The sequence below is a fragment of the Mesoplodon densirostris genome, chromosome 6, assembly GCF_025265405.1.
Source record: "Mesoplodon densirostris isolate mMesDen1 chromosome 6, mMesDen1 primary haplotype, whole genome shotgun sequence".
NCBI lineage: Eukaryota > Metazoa > Chordata > Mammalia > Artiodactyla > Ziphiidae > Mesoplodon > Mesoplodon densirostris.
In genome coordinates this window covers 23,442,259-23,463,699 of record NC_082666.1, presented here as the reverse complement: position 1 = coordinate 23,463,699, position 21,441 = coordinate 23,442,259, and the positions used below count along the sequence as shown (strand labels likewise).

Genomic DNA, 21,441 nt, shown 5'->3' with positions numbered 1-21,441 from the left:
AACCATGCAAGGGGAAGAGAGCTCATCAGGATGAACATTTCTGAGACAGGAACAGTTCACCTCCTAGACTGCATTCAGAACCAATTCCTCACCCCAAGACACAGCTGCGCCATATTTCCACCCACTACTTTCCTGTCTCTCTAATAGGGAGGCAAGCACCAGACCTTTTGAAGAGAACTGTTACAAGAATCATGCTACCTTTAACAAATCAGCCATTTACAACCATATCATCAAGTAAACATTGGATGAATAAAATTCAAATGCTAAAAATCTGTTCTATTTCACCAAGAAACATGATTTTCTATTAATTTCTCCCCTCTTAGGTTCCCTGTGAATCCAGGGAAGTTACTTAAGAGCATCTTAGTAGAGGAAAAAAAAATTGGTAGTTCCATATGAGAACTGTTTACCTAAACTCGGTCAGCACTGGGGATCTAAGTTACTGGAATCACGTAAGAACTCATTCCTTCCCAGTTCGTTTTGCCTCACTATTCAGATGGATGCAATATGTTACATCCTTCTTACCATGGAAAACACACACACTGGTCTTTTGATGTTTCACCACATTTGATAATATTTTGACATCCATACACTCCAGACCAGAATGTCCTAGATGACACAATTAGAATTCAAATGCATAGACTGTTAGAACTGAAAGGGACTGCAAGAGAACTGAATCATATCTCCTCCCTTTACAACTAAAGAAACATAGCTGCAGCTAAACAGAGACTTGGGCCTCATCACATGGCTAGATAATGTCAGGACCAGATCTGAAGGCTACATCTCCAGTCTTCTTGTTCAAGTTCTTTCCACAGCCTCCACTGCTTTCCAGCATCAGTGCAGCCTTTCTAAACACTCTTGAAGGGTTAGATGGAGCTATTCCTTGGGAGTCAGCCCCTCCCATTCCAGAGCTGCCTCTGCTATTCCACTGCATGAATTATAGATGCAAGAGGTTACTAAAGCCTGAATAGGCAGATGAGCTCCCTTTCTTGACCTAATGTGTTACATTCTGTCAGTCAGGAAGGTGGACAGCAATACTTAGAGTTATCAGTTGCTCCCATAGTAAATTACTGTTCTAATTTATCTAAACTCCATTGTTGCTATGCAATGCAGGAGCATTCTGGTTTTGAATTATGTGAGCAATTCAGTCATCTGGTTCATGTCTAAGGATTATACATGGCTAGTTGGCATGCATAATTTGGGGCAGCAGCCTCTAACAACTGTTTTGATGACTCTGTGACAGGAAATCTGGTTGCATTAAATTCCTACCTTCTGGCTCCAGGGATGCCCATCCAAGCAGGCACTAATGTCTAATAAAGACTAACAGGTGAACAACAGGGTTCAGGGGAAAGAGAATTTGACTTGACATTATAATTATTTGCATTAGAACCCTACCTCTGCCCATCACTAGCAGAAGGACTTTAAGCATTACACTTGGTTTCTAAGCCTCTCTGTCCTTATCTGTAAAATTTGAACAGAGCTAAATTTCATTTACATATACTGTATTACTGGGCCAATACTATAATTTGTGATGATCAGTTAACCCCAGAAATGAGAAGACAACAATAATACGGAAAATGTTAAAAATTCTGTGTCTGGGATGCTACCGGTCTAACTAGGTATAAAACCCTGCTCATCCACTTACTAGTTGTGTAGTCTTGAGCAAATTTCATCATCTGCGTCCTTTTGTTTTCGTTTATCATTCATTAAAAAGTTCAAAAATACTGAAAATAGAAGACTAGAATTAACTAAAATGATACACTAATCACCAGCTTAAGCAATTTTCAATATTTTGCTAATATCCTTTCATCTCTCTTTCCCAACACTTTTTTTTCCTCGAGGTATTTTTTTTTTTTTTTTTTTGCGGTACGCGGGCCTCTCACCGTTGTGGCCTCTCCCGTTGCGGAGCACAGGCTCCGGACGCGCAGGCTCAACGGCCATGGCTCACGGGCCCAGCCGCTCCGCGGCATATGGGATCTTCCCAGACCGGGGCACGAACCCGTGTCCCCTGCATAGGCAGGCGGACTCTCAACCACTGCGCCACCAGGGAAGCCCTCTCGAGGTATTTTAAAGCACATTTGGGCAAGTTGTTGTTTTAAACATGTCTGTGCTTCAATTTTCTCATCTAGGAAATGAAGATTATAATGTCGAATTCATGCGGTAGAACTGTACTTCGTATAAATACTTCAATAAATGTTAACTATTATTATTTATGGTGATACCTATGTGCACCGCCCCCTCTGAGGCGTAAAAGCACTTTGCAGCTCCGCGCGCTCCTCTCAGGACACAGGTTGTTAAATAAACAGCCTGGAAGAACCCGAATCCTGCGTGGCTAATATTACGTGCACCCCCTTCAGGCCGCCCTCGTTCAGAACAGCTCAGTTTAAGGATGAAGTTTGTCCTTCGCAGGCTCCCGTCGCCACGCGTGAAAATGAGGGGCGGGAACAGGAAATGGGGTTAGGCCGAGTGCCGGCGCTGGGAGGCAGCTGAGAAGAGCGGAGGGCTGCCGCTGGAAAACGTGAGGAAGAGCCACGATGTTCCGGATCGAGGGCCTTGCGCCGAAGCTGGACCCGGAGGAGATGAAACGGAAGATGCGCGAGGATGTGATCTCCTCCATACGGAATTTCCTCATCTATGTGGCCCTGCTGCGAGTCAGTGAGTGTCCTTCCAGGCTGTGGCCGTGAGACTAGCAGGGAGCTCGCCGACACTGCCCGCCCAACTCTGGTCTCACCGGCCTTTTGGGGTCCCTGGAGCGGAGCTGAGCGGTCGCGGGGTGCAAGGGACGTGCACGTCGAGGGCAGCGGGCGCATGCGCGCGTTGCTTAGGCTCTGCGGGTCTGGGTGGGGGTACCGGAGTACAAGCGGCGGCTGGGACCGCGAGGTTAATCACCCAGTCCCGCCCTGTCTTAAGAGCGTTTGAATTGAAAGAGCCTGTAAGGTCATCCCCCAGAGCAAGTCCCTCGTTTTGCAGACAGAAAAACTGGCATTTAGAGTGGAGAAATGGCTGGCTCAAGGTCACTCATCAATTCGGTGAATGATCTTGACCTAGAATCCAGAGTTCTTAACCGACTGCCAAGTTTCCTTACATCAGTGCTTACCTCTGAAATCCAAAAGCTTTTGTTCCTTTTATTTGTAGAGGGTGAAGTAAATAATTACCTTTTTTTCTTTCTTCTTCTTTTTTTTAAAGAAGAATAAAGGATATGAGTCTAGGATTAATGATAATACCTGAGGATTTAGTTGACTTTTATGTTTGGTAGAAACTTTGCATTGCCTGATCTTGACAATAGCCCTTTGAGAGAGGCAGGGCCTAAGTCTCTGTATATCCCCTTTGCAAATGTGAACTCGACTTTCAGAGGGGACTTATGCAAAGTATTAGAATTGCAGGCACACAATATTAGAGCTGGATGCAGTTTTATAGATTCGTTCTCTATTTTTACTGATAGGAAACTCAGAAGTGAATTGCCCCTTCATTTGCCGCTTCATTTTCAGTTCAGCATTCTTTTCATTGTTCCTTGCTGTACATTGTTGACAGGTCTGGATGGAGAGGCAGAGATGATTCATATAGATGAAGACCGTACCAAGTCTTCATGAGCCTCGTGGAAGGCTCATGTTGGGCCTAAGGCCAGAGCTCTTGAGGTCTCGTCTCCCTTACTCTGCCCCTTTCACTGCCTGTGGTGTTAACTATGGTTCCCCAGAGGAGGGAGCCCTGGTGAACAGAAACTCCCAAATCATCTTGCTCCTTCAACAACTTTTTACAACTCCCAACTTTACTTATTTCCTCCTCTTACCTTTTTTTGGTTGACTTAGCTACCAGTAAAATATTTGCTTCTTCTCAATGACCTTTGTATTTAAGATGAATCAAAAAAATTTTTTTAAACAGAATACTGTTCCTTATCCCTTTTTAAATTGAGATATAATTTGCATGTTATTCAATTCACCCATTTAAAGTGTACAATTCATTGATTCTTAGTATAGTCAGAGGTGTGCAGCCATCACCACAGTCTGTTTTAGAATATTTTCTTCCCCTCTGAAAGAAACACCATGCCCATTAGCTGTCATTCCCCCATATTCCACCGTCCCCAGCCCCTGGCAACCACTAATTGACTTTTTGTCTTTATAGATTTCCCTATTCTGGACATTTTATATAAATGGCATTATACAATATGTGACCGTTTGTGTTTAGGATAATTTTTCAAGGTTTGTCCATACTGTAGCATGTATCGGTATTTCCTTCCTTTTTATTGCTGAATAATATTCCATTGTATGGATATCCTACACTTTGTTTATCCATTGTTTTGATGACTGTTACTTTTTTTTCTGACAAGAATTAGTTTAAAAAAAAAAAGCCTGAGCATACTGCTGACTTGGTCAGCTTCTGACATATTTCAATATCTTCAGTTTAATATTAACAAAATGTTTTATTAATGTAGTATGGGTATTGAGAAATAATCTGGCAGCTTTTTTGGTCACAACCTTTTTTTCCCAATATTTTTAAATTTGATAAAATACATATAAAATTTACCATCTTAACTATTTTTAAGTGTTTGGGTTAGTGGTATTAAATTCATAATATTGTATAATCATCACCACCATCTCCAGAACTCTTTTCATCTTATAAAACTGAAACTCTGTAGCTATTAAACAGTAATTCCCCATTCCCCGCTCCTCCCAGCTGCTGGCAGCCACCATTTTTTTTTTTTTTTTTGAGGAACCACTATACTGTGCTCCATAGCAGCTATACCGTTTTACATTTCCAGCAACAGTGCACAAGCGTTCCAGTTTCTCCACATCCTTGTCTACAGTTCTTTTGTTGGTAGCCATCCTAGTGGGTGGGAAGTGGTATCTAGCTGTAGTTTTATTTTGCATTTCCCTAACGATTAATGATGCTGAGCATCTTTTCATGTGCTTATTTTGGCCATGGCACTGTTACACAAGGCAGTAATATCACTTCTTTTGATCCCTGTGATAACACTTCTTTGTTTTCTAGACATATCTTCACCACCCTACTCATAATAACTGACGTAGGACTGTATCAGATGTGAACAGGAGCATGTAAATGTCGTATAACTAATCAGTGGGGGAACCAAAATATGTGTCCAGCTCTTCTGGATCCCTACTTCAATGTTTTCCCCCACTCTCTTTCAAATTGTTTTCAAAAGTGAAAAATGCCATTTTGTTTCTTCTTGAGTTTTGTTCCTTTGACGGTTAAATCACAAAGTAAAGGCTTCTCATTTGAAGGAGGATTGGATTTCCTCTTTATCATCCTAAGAGCGAGAACTACCTGGAGAAAAGATTTTATAGAGTGAAAAATGAACTTTGTAATAATTCTAGCTGCATGACAGTGGGATGGGCTACCTTGAAAGACAGTGATTCCCTTAGGCTGGGTGTGCAGGCAGAGGCTTGGCCACATTTGGAGTTGTTTTGAAAAATATGTTGAACTATAAGGTTTATCTCCCAATCTTGTAATTCCATATGTAACTTGTGATTATCTGGATCTGAAAACAAATTCTGGATTTATTTTTCTTTCAGCTCCTTTTATCTTAAAGAAATTGGACAGCATATGAAGAGTGGCTTCACGTGTGAATGCATGATATGAAGAACCTGGTTACAGTTTCTACTGCTATCTGCAGATGAATAGACCCAGAAAGATGTAAGAGACTCTTTGATTAAATGGACGTAAAAATTCTACTTGTTAAGAACAAGTTTGGCTCTGGTAACTGACCTTTATAGCTAAAAGATAAAACTATTTGGGAAGTATGAAGAGACGTACCTGTGATATTCAGCCTCGGTGAATGTTGGTGTTATTGTACATGATGTCAGACTCCGTTTTCTAGCAAGTATTAATTATAAGGGAATTATGTCTGCAATTGCACTGTCGTGTGAGTCATTTCTGTGTACTTTTTTTCCTTCTGTTTGGAGTATATTTGTTGAAGAGTTCCTTTCCATTAGTTATGTTTTATTGAAGCCAGCGCACACCATGTCATTTAAGCACAGGACCATTAGTCTCTCTCTCTCTATATATATATATATTTTTTTTTGCGGTACGCAGGCCTCTCACTGTTGTGGCCTCTCCCGTTGCGGAGCACAGGCTCCGGACGCATAGGCTCAGTGGCCATGGCTCACGGGCCAGCCGCTCCGTGGCATGTGGGATCTTCCCGGACCGGGGCACGAACCCGTGTCCCCTGTATCGGCAGGCAGACTCTCAACCACTGTGCCACTAGGGAAGCCCTATATTTTTAATAAATGTACCAACTAAGAAAAATAGAGCTTTTATTTTTCTTAACCCACTTTTTGCTGCAAGCCAGCAGTCACTGGTGAGACTACTATGTTGTGACTATTACAAACTGCATTAAATTGAGTTCCTCTTGTTTTGTACTGGAGAATTTGCTAATCCTGATAAAACATGGTTTTATTCTTAAGCAATCTTTATGAAAGGCAACATTACTGCTTGATGCTGAGAATATGTAATACCACCAAAGGGGGAAAACGCTATATTTTTAAGTCAGGTAGTTCTCCAAGTTTGTTGGGAGAAGGGGAAAGTCCTTAACCTTCTTCCCAGGTACAACTACATTCACTTCTTTTTAGCTAATTACATTGAGTTTAACTTCTTGTCCCTAAATAACACGATTATGTTGTTACTTTATGATTTTTCTGTTTTGACATTGCCTACTGACTTCTCCATGCATGTAAGGATTTGTGTCTCTTCCCTCTCCTTACCTCCATCTCTCATGCATGTCATTTCTACTTCCTTCCAGTGTACTTATTAGTGTTGATTTTGATTAGATTGCTTTCATTAGGGCTCCAAATGCTGTTTGTTTTCTTTTCCTGTACATCTTTTTGATTTTCCTAGGCTTAGTTTTCTGTGAACTTATCACACTAAATCAGCTAAACTTTTTGCCATTTATCTAAATCGCTGATAGTCTTCTATGCCTGATGCGTGGCTGTATTCTCGGGTCTCCCTTCAGCATCATCCTGGGGATTCCTTTTCCCTCTTCTCCCGTATTGGGTGTCTTGTTTTCCGTATCTCGTGTCCAGTATGTGTCTGTTCAGTGAGTCTCTATATTGAGTACAGTACCCTTACCCATAACTGCCTGGTATCAGAATCCAGAGAACTCTCTATTTTACCCTTTTCAGAAAATAAAATTCTAATCTGGGGAGGGAGTTGGGGAAGAGAGGCTACTTAACTGTAGAGTTGCAGAGAGCATCCAACTACCTTCAACCAATTTTTTTTTTTTAGTGTGTACGCCTTCGTGCCCTACTTCCAAAGGTACTTGAAACCACCAGTTCCCGAACCTTTTAGGAATTCTATGGTGTAAATTGGGTTTTGTTTGTTTTGCTTTTCCTATTGTTGACTCAGAATTTGGTTTTCTACCAGGTTATTTACTATTGGTCCACCTGCTTTCCAGCTTCTTACTTTGTTGCTCTTGTCTCCTCTCCTCCTTTTCCATCCTTTCAGGTTTATACCTAAACAGTCTTTAAACAAACATCTTAAAAATCTTTGATGTTGTTTAATGGAATTTCCGGAGGGAGTGGAAGTAGTAGCCGGTGCTCAATCCACCATCTTTGCCCAGACAGCATGTATTTTAACCCTGTGATGCTGTGTTTCATGTTGGTAATTTATATCCATCCCTGACTTAAAGGGGTGCAGTATATAGTACTGTGATCATAAACACCTTATTTTGAGTCCTGGCTGCAACGCTTATGAGACGGATGACTTGTAAGCAACTGAATGTCTGTATCTCATTTTCTCCATCTGTAAAATTTGCATAATAGAAACATCTGTCTACTTCAGTGTGTTGTAAGGATGAAATGAGAGAATGCAAGTAGAGCACAGTGCTGACGTTTGGTAAACACTAGTTGTTATTAATGGTTCGTCTTTGGTATAAGGTGTTTATAAGTGATTTGTGCTGGCATTCACTCCACTAACAGATTTCATTCATATTTCCAGATGTTATGAGATAGCATGCTTATCCTCTGATTATATACAAACTTCAAAATTACTGAACACTTAAAATTCATTACCTAAAAACAGCCTTAATCCATCAGTGTTAATGCCATTTTACAGATGGGGAGTTTGAGACTGGAAGTTTCAGTGGCTAATAAATAGCAGCTGGCCAAGGTTTAGGGCCTTTTAATGTTTATTTATTGTACCCTGTCCTTTAGTGCTTTTCTTTGTGGGGGGTGGTGATTGTTACCCTGGTTCCAGCACATGTTCAAGTTACAATAAGAGAAAATATGATGGTCTAGTTTTTTACAGCTGACTTTTAAAAATTCAGGCCATAGCTTCCCTGGTGGCGCAGTGGTTGAGAATCCGCCTGCCGATGCAGGGGACATGGGTTCGTGCCCCGGTCCGGGAAGATCCCACATGCCGCGGAGTGGCTGGGCCCGTGAGCCATGGCCGCTGAGCCTGCGCGTCCGGAGCCTGTGCTCCGCAACGCGAGAGGCCACAACAGTGAGAGGCCCGCGTACCGCAAAAAAAAAAAAAAAATTCAGGCCATAAACTCCACCGGGGGTGTCTAATACTTGTAATTAACGGTTCAGAAATAGTAATTAGAAAACAGAAGTAGGAATTTTGCTCCTAAATTAGGCTAGTGTTCTTCTGCTACCAGTGCATTTCATTTTCAAACTGCTTTATCATTGCTCTTTGTAGTTCTTCTGTGAAGTGAGTTAGCATTTCAATTACAGTGTGTTCCATAGCTTGCAGGTGGGTAAACTTGGGCCTAGATTTGGAATGAAGAACAAGTGAGGAATCATCTTCTCTTTCTCTTCCCCCTACTTTGCTTGAGCTGAGTGTCTCTCTTTACCTATAAGATCCAAGCACCGGAGAGTGTTGTAGATAGTATCAAAAGGAAATCGGCCAGACATTTTACTCTGTTTTGCTATGACTTGATCACTGGATAAATTCTGCTTGTAGCTTAGGTCATCAAAGAAGCCGCTAAAGCAGGAATTGGCGAGCTTTCTGTTCACAGTCAGATGGTAAATACTTTAGGCTTTGTGGGCTCTGTGGTCCCTGTCAACTCTTCAGTTGCAGTGTGAAAACAGCCTTAGACAATATGTAAGCCAATGAGCATGGCTGTGTTCAAATAAAACTATGCAGAATTGTGTCAGGCTGGATCTGGCTTATAGGACACCTGCTCTGAAGTGAAGGGCAGAATTTGGCAGAGTGTGAAATGGCTGCCAACATTACAGAACTGTTTTATTATTTTAAAGGTGAGACGTTTGTTCTGTTGCAAATTATATAGGGAAAATGATTTCACATAGGGTCTGGCTTTCTAAAGTCCCAGAGATTACTAATTCATTGATCGGTTACTGAGTTTCTATTATATGCCATGCTCTTGTGCCAGAAGCTGGGAATGGACAGTCATGGGACAGCCGTTTTGGTCTATAATTCATCGTAGGATTCCATACAGGTGGACGTCTGGAGGACCTCACCTTGCTGGAGGTTTAGACTTGAAGGATTAACTGTGGTTGTCTATGGGAAAAGGTTAGAGAAGGGAGCGCCAGGCAGGAATCATATTGATTAAGGTGTTCAAATCATATTGATCAAGGGGAGTTCAAAATTGCTTACTTAAACCTAGATGCAGTGTAGGGACTAGGTTTGAAGGGGAGATCAAGGAGGATGAATGAGCAGACCAGTATTGATTCAGATAAATGTAGCGTAGGGGAAAGAAGGAATTCAGGGAAGGCTCTGGAGGTGTAGAGATTATTTCTGGAGGGACCCAGTGTAATCACAAGGGTCTTATGAGAGAGAGAAAGAAGGTGCAGAGTCAGAGAAGATATTACAACAGAAGCAGAGGTGGGAATGATGTGGCCACAAGCCAAGGAATGTGGGCAGCCTCTGTGTTCCAGAAGCTGGGAAGGGTGAGGCATGGATTCTCCCCTAGAGCCTCCGGAAGGACCACAGGTCTGTTGACACCTTAACTTTAACCCCTTAAGACCTGTTTCAAACTTCTGACCTCCACAACTGTAAGATAATTTGTGTTGTTTTAAGCCACTAAGTTTGAATAGTTTATTAGAGCAGCAATAGCAAACTAGTACATTTATAGCACTCCTTCCTCCATCTCCTGTTATCATGGCCTCATCCTCTTCATATCTAGGGTAAATCCCTTACCTGTTCTACCATCTTTTGCAAACTTTATTATTCACTGACTATGTGATCATTCTTGAAATACTTTCTGGTCCTGGATTATCTTCTCTTTATAAACTTCCAGCCCATTAAAGACCATGGCTTTAATTACCATCTATTTAGAAGAAACTCCCAATGTTTATTTCCAGTTGAAATGTTGGCCATGTTTGATATCCATATGCTCACTCAGCATCTCCATCTCACCGATATTTTCAGCTTAGCAGATCCAAAACTGAACCCGTTATTTTTCACTTGAAACTTGTTGCCTAATTCAGTAAATGGTACCATCAACACAGCTGCTTAAACCAGAAATCAGGGAGTCTTCCTTGAATCCTTAATTACATCTCCAAAGTCCCTCTTGCCATCTAGGCTATGTATTAAGAGGTTTGGAGATTAGGACATAAACATTTTGGGTGGGGGCATTCTGCCTACCACGTGTAATAAAGGTTTAGATGTGGTAGGGGAAAGTTGAAAGAGTTTCCTTCTGCCCAGGTCTGCTTTCTCTGGAAAGACATTTGCTGACCTCAGTCCTCCTTAGTCTTCTTAGTCACTCAATCCCACAGCCATAGCCTAGATTTAATTTCCTTCCTCCAATACAAATAACTTAGCCCCACCAGACTCTACCATGGATCTATTCACCCTACCACCTAGTTTCTGTGCTTCACTGCCCTCATGCCTCAACTTATACTCCATTAGCCATCATTGTAATCATTCTTGCATACGCCTTCAACTCTCTTCCCTCCCTCTAGCTTCATTGTACTTTTCTGGCAAAACCCCACCTTGGTTAAATCCAGCTCTTTGCCTACTCTGTGCACCAGAAAGTGTTTGGAAAGAAACATCCTGACAGGTTCTACCTGGAAAATAATGACTGCTGAACCTCAGTTGGGTCCTGCAGGACCACTGTGTTTCCTTAGTTCATTCTTCTCCACTAGATAAACATTTCATACCTTCTCAAACCCCCAGGATCTTCCCTCATCTTCAAGCTCAGCTGATGATGTTGCTTCTTCTTTCCCTGAGAAAATAGAGGTATCCAGAGGAAAGCTTCCATAAACTTACCCCTTGATAACCCACCCACCAGCATTTGTACCCTCCCTCCTGTTAGGAAAGTCTGCTCCTATTTAAGGCCAGACCCATCCCACATGCATACAATCAGTCCCACCCGCATCAGCTACCCAAGGATCATGATCCAGCAGTTCTCCCTCACTTTTCTTTCTTTATTGGATCATTCCCAATAGTATTCAAAAGGGCTGTGATTTCTTCTATTTTAAAAAGAATTTTTTTTAAAAGCCCTGTTGCCAGTCTGTTCCCTGGAGCAGATGCTGAGATTTTGTGCAGGAGGTTTTGGGGGGAATATTTTTGGGGAAAACACTTTAGAGTGCACGTGAAACAAGTTTGGGCAGGAGAAGTTGAACTGTGGTGCAGCTGCAAATACGGACATCTAGGACTATCCCAGTTTTAGCACTGAAACCTCTCAGTCCTGGGCAAGCCAGAATGTTTGGTTGCCCTAGTTGCAAAAGCAGCTTTAGTCAGTCCCACAGGTAACTGATGCTGGGATGGCCCTTCAGAGAAGTCCTAACAAGGCAAGAGGGCAGGGCCTTTGGACCCTTGCATCAACTAGCCGTTGCATGGGGTCTGGTGGGTGGGTGTATTTCAGTGGAGGCAGCTTCCTTCATCTGACCTGAGGGGGATGCAGCTGTGAGGTGTCAGCAGCTAACACTCCTAGCCGCTGGGGGAATGAGTTTCTTCATCCCAAAGTTGAGATCTGGGTGGTTCAGCACAGCATCTACCATAGTCCTCTTGAATCCTCAGCCCTCTCCATCTACCATCCCATTTCTGTGCTCTCAGTTAAATGCCTCAATAAGGTGGCTTTTATTTTCATTCCTTCATCTCATTGTCTCCTGAACCCACTCCAGTTAGGTCTGCATCCCCATGAATCTTCTGAAACTGCTCTTGTCAAGGTTAACACTGACCTGTCTTACCCTGTCAGCAGCATTTAACACACTACCTCTTACTATTTTAACCACCTTGTGGGCCTTCTTAATTTTCCTCTTATCCACCCTTTCTATTCCACTTATCCACCCTTCCTCAGATTCTTCTGCTGGTTCTTCACCTCTAACCTCTGAAACTTGCAGTGCCCCAGGTTTTACTCCTTAGACCTCTTTATTTACAGTATAGATGCTGCACTGACTCTTGGTGATCTCACCTGATCTCTTGGCTTTAAATGCCATTTATGGGCTGAGAACTCTCAAATTTGTATCTCCAGCCTACACGTCTCGCCTTAATTCCAAACTTGTCCAATAACAAACTCCCAGCTGTCCCCTTTCATGAAACCCACTCCTCTCAGTCACAGGAGATGATAATTCTGTCTTTCCAGTTGCTTAAACTAAAACCCCAAGTGTCAGCCTTGACTCCTCTCTTTCACGTCCCACACTATTCCTTCAGAAAACCCTGCTGGCCCTTGAGTCAGAATCAGAACCTGACCTCTTCTCACCAACTTCATTGCCACCACCCTGGTCCAATCCACCATCATCACTTTTCTGAATTATTGCAACAGCCTCCTAACTAGACTCCCTGTTTCCACCCTTGCCCCTCTGCAGTCTGTCCTCAACACAGCCATCAATGGTTCTCTGAAAATTTAAGCCAGAAAGTGTCACTACAGCTGAAAAACCTTCAGTGGCTTCCTGTCTTATTCAGAGTAAAAGCCAAAGTGCTTCTGGTTGCCCACAAAGTTCTGTACAGCCTGGTCCTCATTACTTCTCTGATCTTACCTTTTATGATTCTCCTCTCCCTCACTGCACTCTGGCCGTACTGGCCTCCTTGCTTCCTCGAACAAACGAGACATGCTACTGCCTCAGGGTCTTTGCACTGGCTGTTTCCTTTGCCTAGGATGCTCTGTTCCTTTAGGTTTCCAAGTGCCTCAGTCCCTCTCCTTGGGTCTCTGCTTAAATGGCATTTTTCCATTGAGGCCTTTACCAACTCCTTTAAAGGTTATAAGATGTTTCAATTTGTGAAAACCCAGCAAGTTGTAGACTTAGGATATTTGCATGTTTCTATAGTTACATTGTATTTCAACATGTTTTTTTTTTTTATTACAAGCTCTTTGGCACTCTATACCCCCCTTCTTTATTTTTCTTCCTGGCACTTATTTAATATATTTTTTCCTAATTTATTTTGTTAATTGTCTCTTTTCACTAAATATATGCTTGATGAGGACAGGGGTTTTGTCTTACTATGTTCACTGTAGTATTCCAGTACCTAGAAGAGTGGCTGGCACCTAGTAGGCACTCAGTATTCACTGAATAATAGAATGGAAGTAGAGTGGAGAAGTTTTTTTAACTAGTTGTGGGAAGTGTGAGAGGAGCTAACTAGAAAAAGGTCAGATGGTATTAGAACCCCAGTTAAGATAGGTGATCATGAATTTGCAGTGCTTGGATGTGGGCTTTTTCTCTAGCACTGCTCTGCTGCCTAAGCTCAGAGAAGGTGGAAGGTTGGATTCTTCTGGGGGTGAGGCTTGCCACGTGGATAAGGTGATCTGACAGGGTCAGGGAGTGACTGAAATAATGCACAAGGCATCTAAGCTTGGATAAGGAGGAAAAAGCAGGAGGGAGCTGATGGCCAGGAAGAAAACAGAAGGGTCAGTCCTGCTGAGGGCAGCTGTAGGAGTGGGAAGTAGCCCTGAAGACCTGTTATGCCCAAAATACTTTTCCTTCACTTTCATTGGAGAGAAAAGTTCCTATCCTGAAAAACAGAATCCATTCATTTTGTTTTCCGAAGAGAGATGTAATCTCCAACTTGTGGCCTTTCAGGCTGTTAGCACAAGATCAGAGTTTGTTTCACAGCTAAGCATATATGGAGTAATCTGACAAGGACCACATCTAACCTACTACCACAATTTACCCTCCCCCAAGTTATATGTTTATTTAGGAGGAAAGAAAGTAGCTAAGTGCAGATATGTTCATGACACCAAGAGACTGAAGACTAATTTTTATGGGACAATGCAAAACATAATGAAGACTACTGCTGGGTGTGATACGTATGGCAATGGGAGGTTATATGATACTTTTCTTCCCCAAATTCAAATTGCACTGTCTCTGATTATTTGAGCTGATAGAAGGGAAGCAATATAGAGATTACTTAAAATAATAAAGATATTGCAAAAAAAGGTTTTAGAAATGTGGTAGATAAGAATTAAAGCCAGGAGATGATCAAATAAATTGCTCATCTTAACATCATTAGTAAAATTCAGCATTTATATGTTTTCAGTGTACTTTTGAGTAAAATTTAATAAGCTTACTATTGAATCTTTACATCAATTGTAGAATTTCATACTCAATTTCTGTAATATCCATTGTTTTCATTGGTCACAAGCATATGAAACAAATGACAAGGATTCTTTACTGAACATAATAGTGTAAGTAAAATCTCAAACCTATTAAATCAAAAATCATTCTTAGTAAAATACTGTTGTTAGCTTAGTGAAACAATGATGCCGTTAAAGAAGTTGAAGAGAAAGGCATTTAGTTTAACATCTACTTTTCCCTCTTTAACCTAACCCTCCCTGTTAGCAAGCTTGCTACTACTGTTTAGAAATTCATCACCATAGGGCTTCCCTGGTGGCACAGTGGTTAAGAATCCGCCTGCCAATGCAGGGATCACAGGTTCGAGCTCTGGTCCGGGAAGATCCCACATGCCGTGGAGCAACTAAGCCCGTGTGCCACAACTACTGAGCCTGCACTCTAGAGCCCGCGAGCCACAACTACTGAGCCCGTGTGCCACAATTACCGAAGCCCGCGTGCCTAGAGCCCATGCTCCCAACAAGAGAAGCCACTGCAATGAGAAGCCTGTGCACAGTAATGAAGAGTAGCCCCCACTCACCGCAACTAGAGAAAAGCCTGCCTGCAGCAACAAAGACCCAATGCAGCCAAAAATAAAATAATATAAATTAATTTTTTAAAAAGTTCATCACCATAGGGGCTTCCCTGGTGGCGCAGTGGTTGAGAGTCCGCCTGCCGATGCAGGGGACATGGGTTCGTGCCCTGGTCCGGGAAGATCCCACATGCTGCGGAGCGGCTGGGCCCGTGAGCCATGGCCGCTGAGCCTGCGCGTCCAGAGCCTGTGCTTCGCAGCGGGAGAGGCCACAACAGTGAGAGGCCTGCGTACCGCAAAAAAAAAAAAAGTTCATCACCATAAAAAGAATTTGTATTTTTTAATTGTTGTTCCCTAAGTTGCAAGGTGTTTATTTATTCCTGATCTGACAGAAAGCACTTAATTTTTTTCAGCCTGTTAAGTGTATTGAACTTAGATCACTCTTAATTATATCACCTTCCTTGAGTTTACACAGAATAGCAGAGGACTGGGGGGAGCCTAGAAACTGCTAGATACTATAGACTCAGACTATCACTTATTTCCTTCTTCCCAATTCCATGTGTAAATAAGATGGTAAAATAGCATATTTTTAATACTTGTTTCTTGGTAGGAAAAGGGCTTAAGATAAATATGTCTCCATGTTTATGGGTAACTGATGTTCTTTTCACACAAAATTTTAAGAGTAAATGGGTGCTAGGTGTTATGTACTAGGGAATCAAAGAATGCATACTAGGGACAGTTGGGAGCATTTTCATGCACAGATACCTGCCAAAGGAGAAGTTCAAGTATAATAGGGAAAAGAACACTGGCAGTGTCAGGCATTATGTGCAGAGGGCTTTTCCAAAACAAGCTGCAAACCACACAAGCAGCTTTTAAACAAAGACCTACTGAATCAGAATTGCTATGGATGGAGCACAGGACTCTATTTTGTAAAGCATCCAGGTGACTTAACTGGCCCAGGATCTGCTTTGGGTAACCAGACCTTAAATTAAGGTCTTTTCAAATCTGAAATTCTGGACTGGTTTAGGAACAAGCAAAATTAAAGATGAAAGCAATTTTTTAGCTTGCATCAGTAAAATTACAACACTAAGGTCTCCAGGTCTAACAGATGCCTCAGGAGTAGCCCCCTTGGCAGAGTACAGTTTGGCAGAGTACTGAAGGTGTCTGGAAACCATGCTGCTAGAGAGATGATTGAAAGAATTAGAGGTGGTTAGCCTTGAAAAGACCTATAGTAGGAGTTTGAGAGCTGTTTTTTAAAAACTAAAAGGGTTGTTATGTCAAAGAAAGTAATGGTCCCAGAAGGCACAGTAGGATAAAGGTTTGGAAGCCAGGAGGGAAGATTCCTTCTCGAACTCACTAACAACTACTGTGACCAAGATGAGCTGGGTCACAGAAGGGGCACTTCTTCACTGGAAATGTGTAAGAAGCTGAACATGGATACCCTACAGCAGGGAAGGGATTGCCACTGTGAGGGAAACGTTTCTGTCATTGTCTTTTCCTCTTGAATACAAGTATTATCCCACATTCTTCTGCCCCACATAATATCTTTACAAAGGAGGGGCTGAATTGAAGGCACAAAGATTGGCTTTCGGACACTACCTGTTGTCCAGGCCTCTGAAAAAATATTCCCAGTCAACCTGGTGGAGGTGTTCACAATCACAGACATTTATTTATTTAGTGACTACAGAGGACCAGGCACTGTGGTAGGTGAGGGATACAGAAGAGAAGAATGTGGTCATTGTACCAATCCTTAAGAGGCTTACAAAATAGCAGGGGAGTCGCACATTACTTAAGTTCATCAATAATTATGTCATGATATAAACTGCTAGGAGAGTGAAGTAAAGGTAGCTGTGAGAACATGGAATAAAGGAGCCTGGCCGGTTGGGTTGGGGAAGAAGCAGGGAGGGCTCCCTGAGGAAGTGATGAAGTAAGATTTGGATGAATAGGAACTGTCCACATGAAAGGGGGGGGGAGTGGGCTTTGAAAAAGTGTTAAAGCATATATGTTTAAGGAAGAAGAAGGCAAGTGTGACTTAACTGTGTTGTGCACGTTAGAACAAGAAGACCTTCAGTTCTTTCAGGAACTCCTGTTATTTATTGTTTTCATACTTCAGTCTTAAGAAAGAGATCCCATGCTGACATCTGCTGGCTAGTATATATACTACAACTCCAAAATATACTACACAACAAAGCCTTAGTAACCTTATTTTTTAAAGACTACAATAATAAATTAGAAATAAAGTACCAGGTCTTTTCCCTACTCTATTATAGATGTCACCCAGCAGACCATGAACAGTTGCTACTTCTGTGCGCTCAGTTTTACAGCTATGCTTATGTGGTGTCATTTGCCTGCTTTTGTGCAAGTTCACGAAAACATAGAAATCACGTGTATAAAAGTTGAACACACTTGTTACTGAGAGGTAAAAACATTACACAATCACTTACACACTTTGTCTTTTAAACACGGTATCTTATGAAATATTTTCAGGGTTATAAAAGGTTCTTAAATTGTTTTCTTCAGAAACACACAGCTAGCTTTAGTCCAATAAGCATTCTGCTAAGGCTAAAGATCTGCTTTAAGCATGTCTGATTATTTTCAGCTTTTTCTCAGTCACATTAGTAGTAGTATTTTCATTTTCCATTTTATGCCTATAATGAACAAAAATACAAAAAAATGTTCAATATTACATAAACTGTACAGTGATACTGCTACATCTGAAACTGAATGTTCCACTGGCAGCTGCCTCACCATACAATTGCTTGAAATATTCATTAATTAGCTGACATTAAAAGATAAATTTGGTGAACAAAGGGTGATTTAGAGACATCGATATGTAATGTAGAAAATGTGGGTTGTTGGAGAATACAGATTTATGTTAGGAAGGAACACTAGAATTAGTTCAAAGTCCTCAGCTCTGCTATTAGTTATGTGACTATATGAGTCAGATTTTTAACTTGTGAACACCAAAATCCAGTTTTAGTAGATTTAAGGAGCAAAGTAATTCATTAAAAGGATTATAGGTAGTTTAGCATCACCAGGAGGCCTGGAGACTAGGCAACTGGAATATCACCCTTTGTCACCTGCTCACTCCATACAACTGGTGCAGTGAGGACACCATCTCTGCTGAAGATTAGATGCCACTGCTTATTACCAAGGCCACAGCTCCCTGGACTATGATAGCAGCCAGTATTGCTCAAAGAACTTCATCTTGCTGCATTTGCCATGGTCACCAAAGAGAATTACTCCAAGATACAAATTTGCTGTGTCTCTGGCTCCCAATTCAAAGTCCGAGGAATATTTAATTTGTAGTGTCAGGGTCATGTGGAGAAGTAGAGAAAAAAAAATCAATTTCAGCTTCTATAGTGAAAGGCATGCTCTGATTCCCAACAAGCTCTCATAAGATGGGGAATTCCCAAATGTGGGAAGGGAGTTCAGGTATGGGACAACCAAAAAGGAATGACAGATGTCTACTGTGTTGACCCTGGGCAAATCACTCTGAGCCTCCCTTTTCCATAAAACAAGGTAAGTAAAGTTCACATGACTGAGGAGATGCTGTATGTGTACTTACTCTTTTTATAATAAATACCAACTATGTATCAGAATGCAAAGATGAGCAGGTCCTCTCCAGTCTAATGGAGGAGAGAAATCAGTAGATATCAAATGGTAGGATAGAGGAAAGCACAGGTGAGATGAAGGCAGAAAGAAGAGGGGATTCAACTGTGGTTTACAGATGATGTTCTTATAGTTAAGCACTTATATTTAAAAACAAATTTTCTATGTGACAAGTGATGTTTGCACCACTAATGAGAAAGACAGACAGCATGCTCTTACAGAAAGTGGCTGTTGTACTCTTGTACTCCCTTGAAAGGCTTAGCTGTTTTATACAAATGCCAAAACAATAATGTTGGCTGACACAAATCTGGAAACTCGGGCTTTTGATTGCTTTTTGACAGACATCTAGACTACCAGTTTCATACAATGGGACACTCTTCAAAGGATTAAACATGTTATAGCTTTGCCAGTCATACATAATGAGATAAATCATCATGCTCATTGTAGCGTGAAGCTCCCCTGTTCTCATCTGATCTGACGTAAGTCAGAGTGGTCTACTATTTGTATCTAGCTACTGTGTGTACAGCTTTGTCTTTGCTTAAAATAAATTGTTGGCCTTAGGGTGTGTGTTTGTGTTTTTTTCCATTTATAAAAGAGAAGCTGCATAGTAACTTGGGCCTCACCTGAGTTTAGTAATAATACTAAATTCATCATATGGTAATAATAGATGTAATATATTTTTATAGAATACATTCTGTAGAACTAAGGACTGAGATAGGTCAATGGGATCACAGAGATCAGCTATTACAAACCTCAATCTGGTGCAATGATTTCTTTTTCACAGCAGTCTTAAGTTAGATTTCTGAGGCTTAACATTCGCTTCTAAAATCCAAAGGTCTGTATCCAAATGCGTTTTGATCTCTTCATTTGGATGGCACACAGGCATTTAAAATTTAACAAGTCAAACACTGAGTTCTTGATCTTCCACCCTCCTCCCCAATATGTTCCCCTTACAATAGTTCACTAAATAGCACTTTCATGGGCCCAGTCAGGAGGTTAAGCTAGAACACTGGGGAATCCCCCTAATTTCCCACATCAAGCCAGGTTGACTACCTCAAAAAAACATCTCAAATCTATTTCTCTCCATCTTCACTACCATCACTACCATTACTCCAGTCCAAGTCTTAACCAATCTACTTGCTTCCACTCTTTCTTCTGTCTGTTCTCCACATAGTAGCTGGCATACTTTTTTTTTCCAATTTTTGTTTTCGAAATATCATACTTTAAAAAGAAAAAAAAGGTGTCAAATCACTTACACCCTCCACCCTTTCAATGGCTTCCTTTTATATAAAATTTAAAAATCCTATTGTGACCTAAATGTTGCATGATCTGGTCCCTACCTGCCTTTAATTTCACTTACACTGTTCTCTGTCAACACAATAAGCTTCAGACAAACTGGACATCTTCCATTTACCCAAAGAGCAACGTTCTCTCCTCTGCCCCACCCCACCCAAGAGCTTTCACACAGGCTTTCCCTGCCTCTCTTCCAGCTGGCTAACTCCTTACCTTTCTCTGAGAAGTCTTCCCTGACCACTCTCCCTTGCCCCCTAGTTTTAAATCTGGGTTCCTTCAATGCACTTACCACAAATTAAAATACATATTTTTTAAGTGCTATCTGATTAATGTCTACCTTCTCCAATCAAAAACTGAGGACAGAAACCATATCATCTTTGTTCACCTCTGTGCCCATAATAATAACAGCAGCAACAACACTTAGATAATATTTACTATGTGGCAGGTACTGTGCTATACATAAAATTATTTAATATATACTCCCAGCATATTGTTTGGACCATAGCCAGCGGTCAGTTTGTTGAATGCATGAACCCAGCCCCAATGTGCACACCTACAAAGCTGCTCACTACCTCCTGGAACATCCCATTACACTGATAGATAACTGGTGATTGGAAGAATTTTCTTTATATCGACCCCAGCTGCCTCCCTGCAATTTCCACCCAGTGATTCTATTTCTGCCCCAGTGGGGCCACGCAGTACAAGCCTTAATCGTCCTTCCGCAAACTCGACCTCGCAGCACCTGAAGACTAATCCGACGCCCCTGCGCAGACTCCGCAGGGTTCGTTTCCGCGGCGGTGGTCCGGAAGCCCAGCCCTGCCGCGCGACCGCCGCTCCCGGCATGCCCCGCCCTGCGCGTCACGTGACAGCGCCGCCTCGCAGTGGCCCAGCAAATACCGCCCCCGGGCGGGGCTCAAGGCGTGACCGGCAGCCCGTGACCGGCAGCCCGTGGCCGCGCGCCGCCGTCTTCGCTGCGGCTTCGACGCCCGCGGCCGGCACTTCTGTGGCCGAGTGTCCCGGAGAGCTCCCGGCGAGGTAAGGGGGGATAGCCCGCGGAGGCTGCGGGCAAAGTGGTTCTGCCCGCGTCCCCGGGATGCCCCGGCCCCGGAGCGGGGAGCGGCCCGCGGGAGGGGGCGCGGGCGGCCGGGGGCTACCTCGCGGGGACCTGGGGCGCTTTGTGAGGCGCCCGGCCGAAGACGCCCGGTTCGGCCCTGCCGGAGCCTGAGCACCTGGCCCCGGCGGGACCGGGAAGGGTGCCCTCAGGCCGCCCTGGGCCCCGCGCTCCCGCTCTCTGCTGGCACCTGGAGGCTCAGCTGCGCCGGAGAACAGCTGTGCCTTGGTTTCCCCTCCTGTGAAACGACCGGGCCGGGAAGGTGTATCTTTGCGGTTGCCTTCAGCCTTGAGGTTTCGCGAGTGTGTTAGTGAAAGTGGAAGAGGAAGGAGCAGACTCGAGATGGGAAGAACCCTCACCTAGGAACGCAGGAGCGAGTGTCTGAGGCCGGGCACCTTTTTAAGTGTCTTCTGTATTTTGTGCAAATCGCAAGCCTC

At 42.6% G+C, this 21,441-nt stretch overlaps 2 protein-coding genes across 8 annotated transcripts in view; both read left to right on the top strand.

Annotated features, from left to right (window-relative positions):
• The first annotated feature begins 2,441 nt into the window (after positions 1 to 2,441).
• TOMM5 (translocase of outer mitochondrial membrane 5) lies at positions 2,442 to 5,863 on the top strand. Its single transcript, XM_060101768.1, has 2 exons — positions 2,442 to 2,652; positions 5,526 to 5,863. The coding sequence occupies exons 1-2, from the start codon at positions 2,532 to 2,534 to the stop codon at positions 5,558 to 5,560; spliced, it is 156 nt and encodes a 51-aa protein (XP_059957751.1). The 5' UTR covers positions 2,442 to 2,531; the 3' UTR covers positions 5,561 to 5,863.
• A 14,962-nt stretch (positions 5,864 to 20,825) lies between these two features.
• FBXO10 (F-box protein 10) overlaps positions 20,826 to 21,441 on the top strand; it is a 77,042-nt gene continuing 76,426 nt past the window's right edge. For 4 of the 7 annotated variants that reach the window (XM_060100906.1, XM_060100907.1, XM_060100905.1 and 1 more), the window contains exon 1: positions 20,826 to 20,928. The gene's annotated coding sequence lies outside the window, so the exon portion shown is untranslated. The remainder of the gene's footprint in view (positions 20,929 to 21,441) is intronic. The other 3 variants (XR_009532762.1, XR_009532763.1, XR_009532764.1) reach the window with 1 other exon arrangement.

Bases quoted from the DNA above. Each gene is read 5' to 3' on its own strand.
- TOMM5 (XM_060101768.1), top strand. From the start codon at position 2,532: ATGTTCCGGATCGAGGGCCTTGCGCCGAAGCTGGACCCGGAGGAGATG. The intron at 2,653-5,525 runs GTGAGTGTCCTT...TTTTTCTTTCAG, and splicing joins TGTGGCCCTGCTGCGAGTCA to CTCCTTTTATCTTAAAGAAA.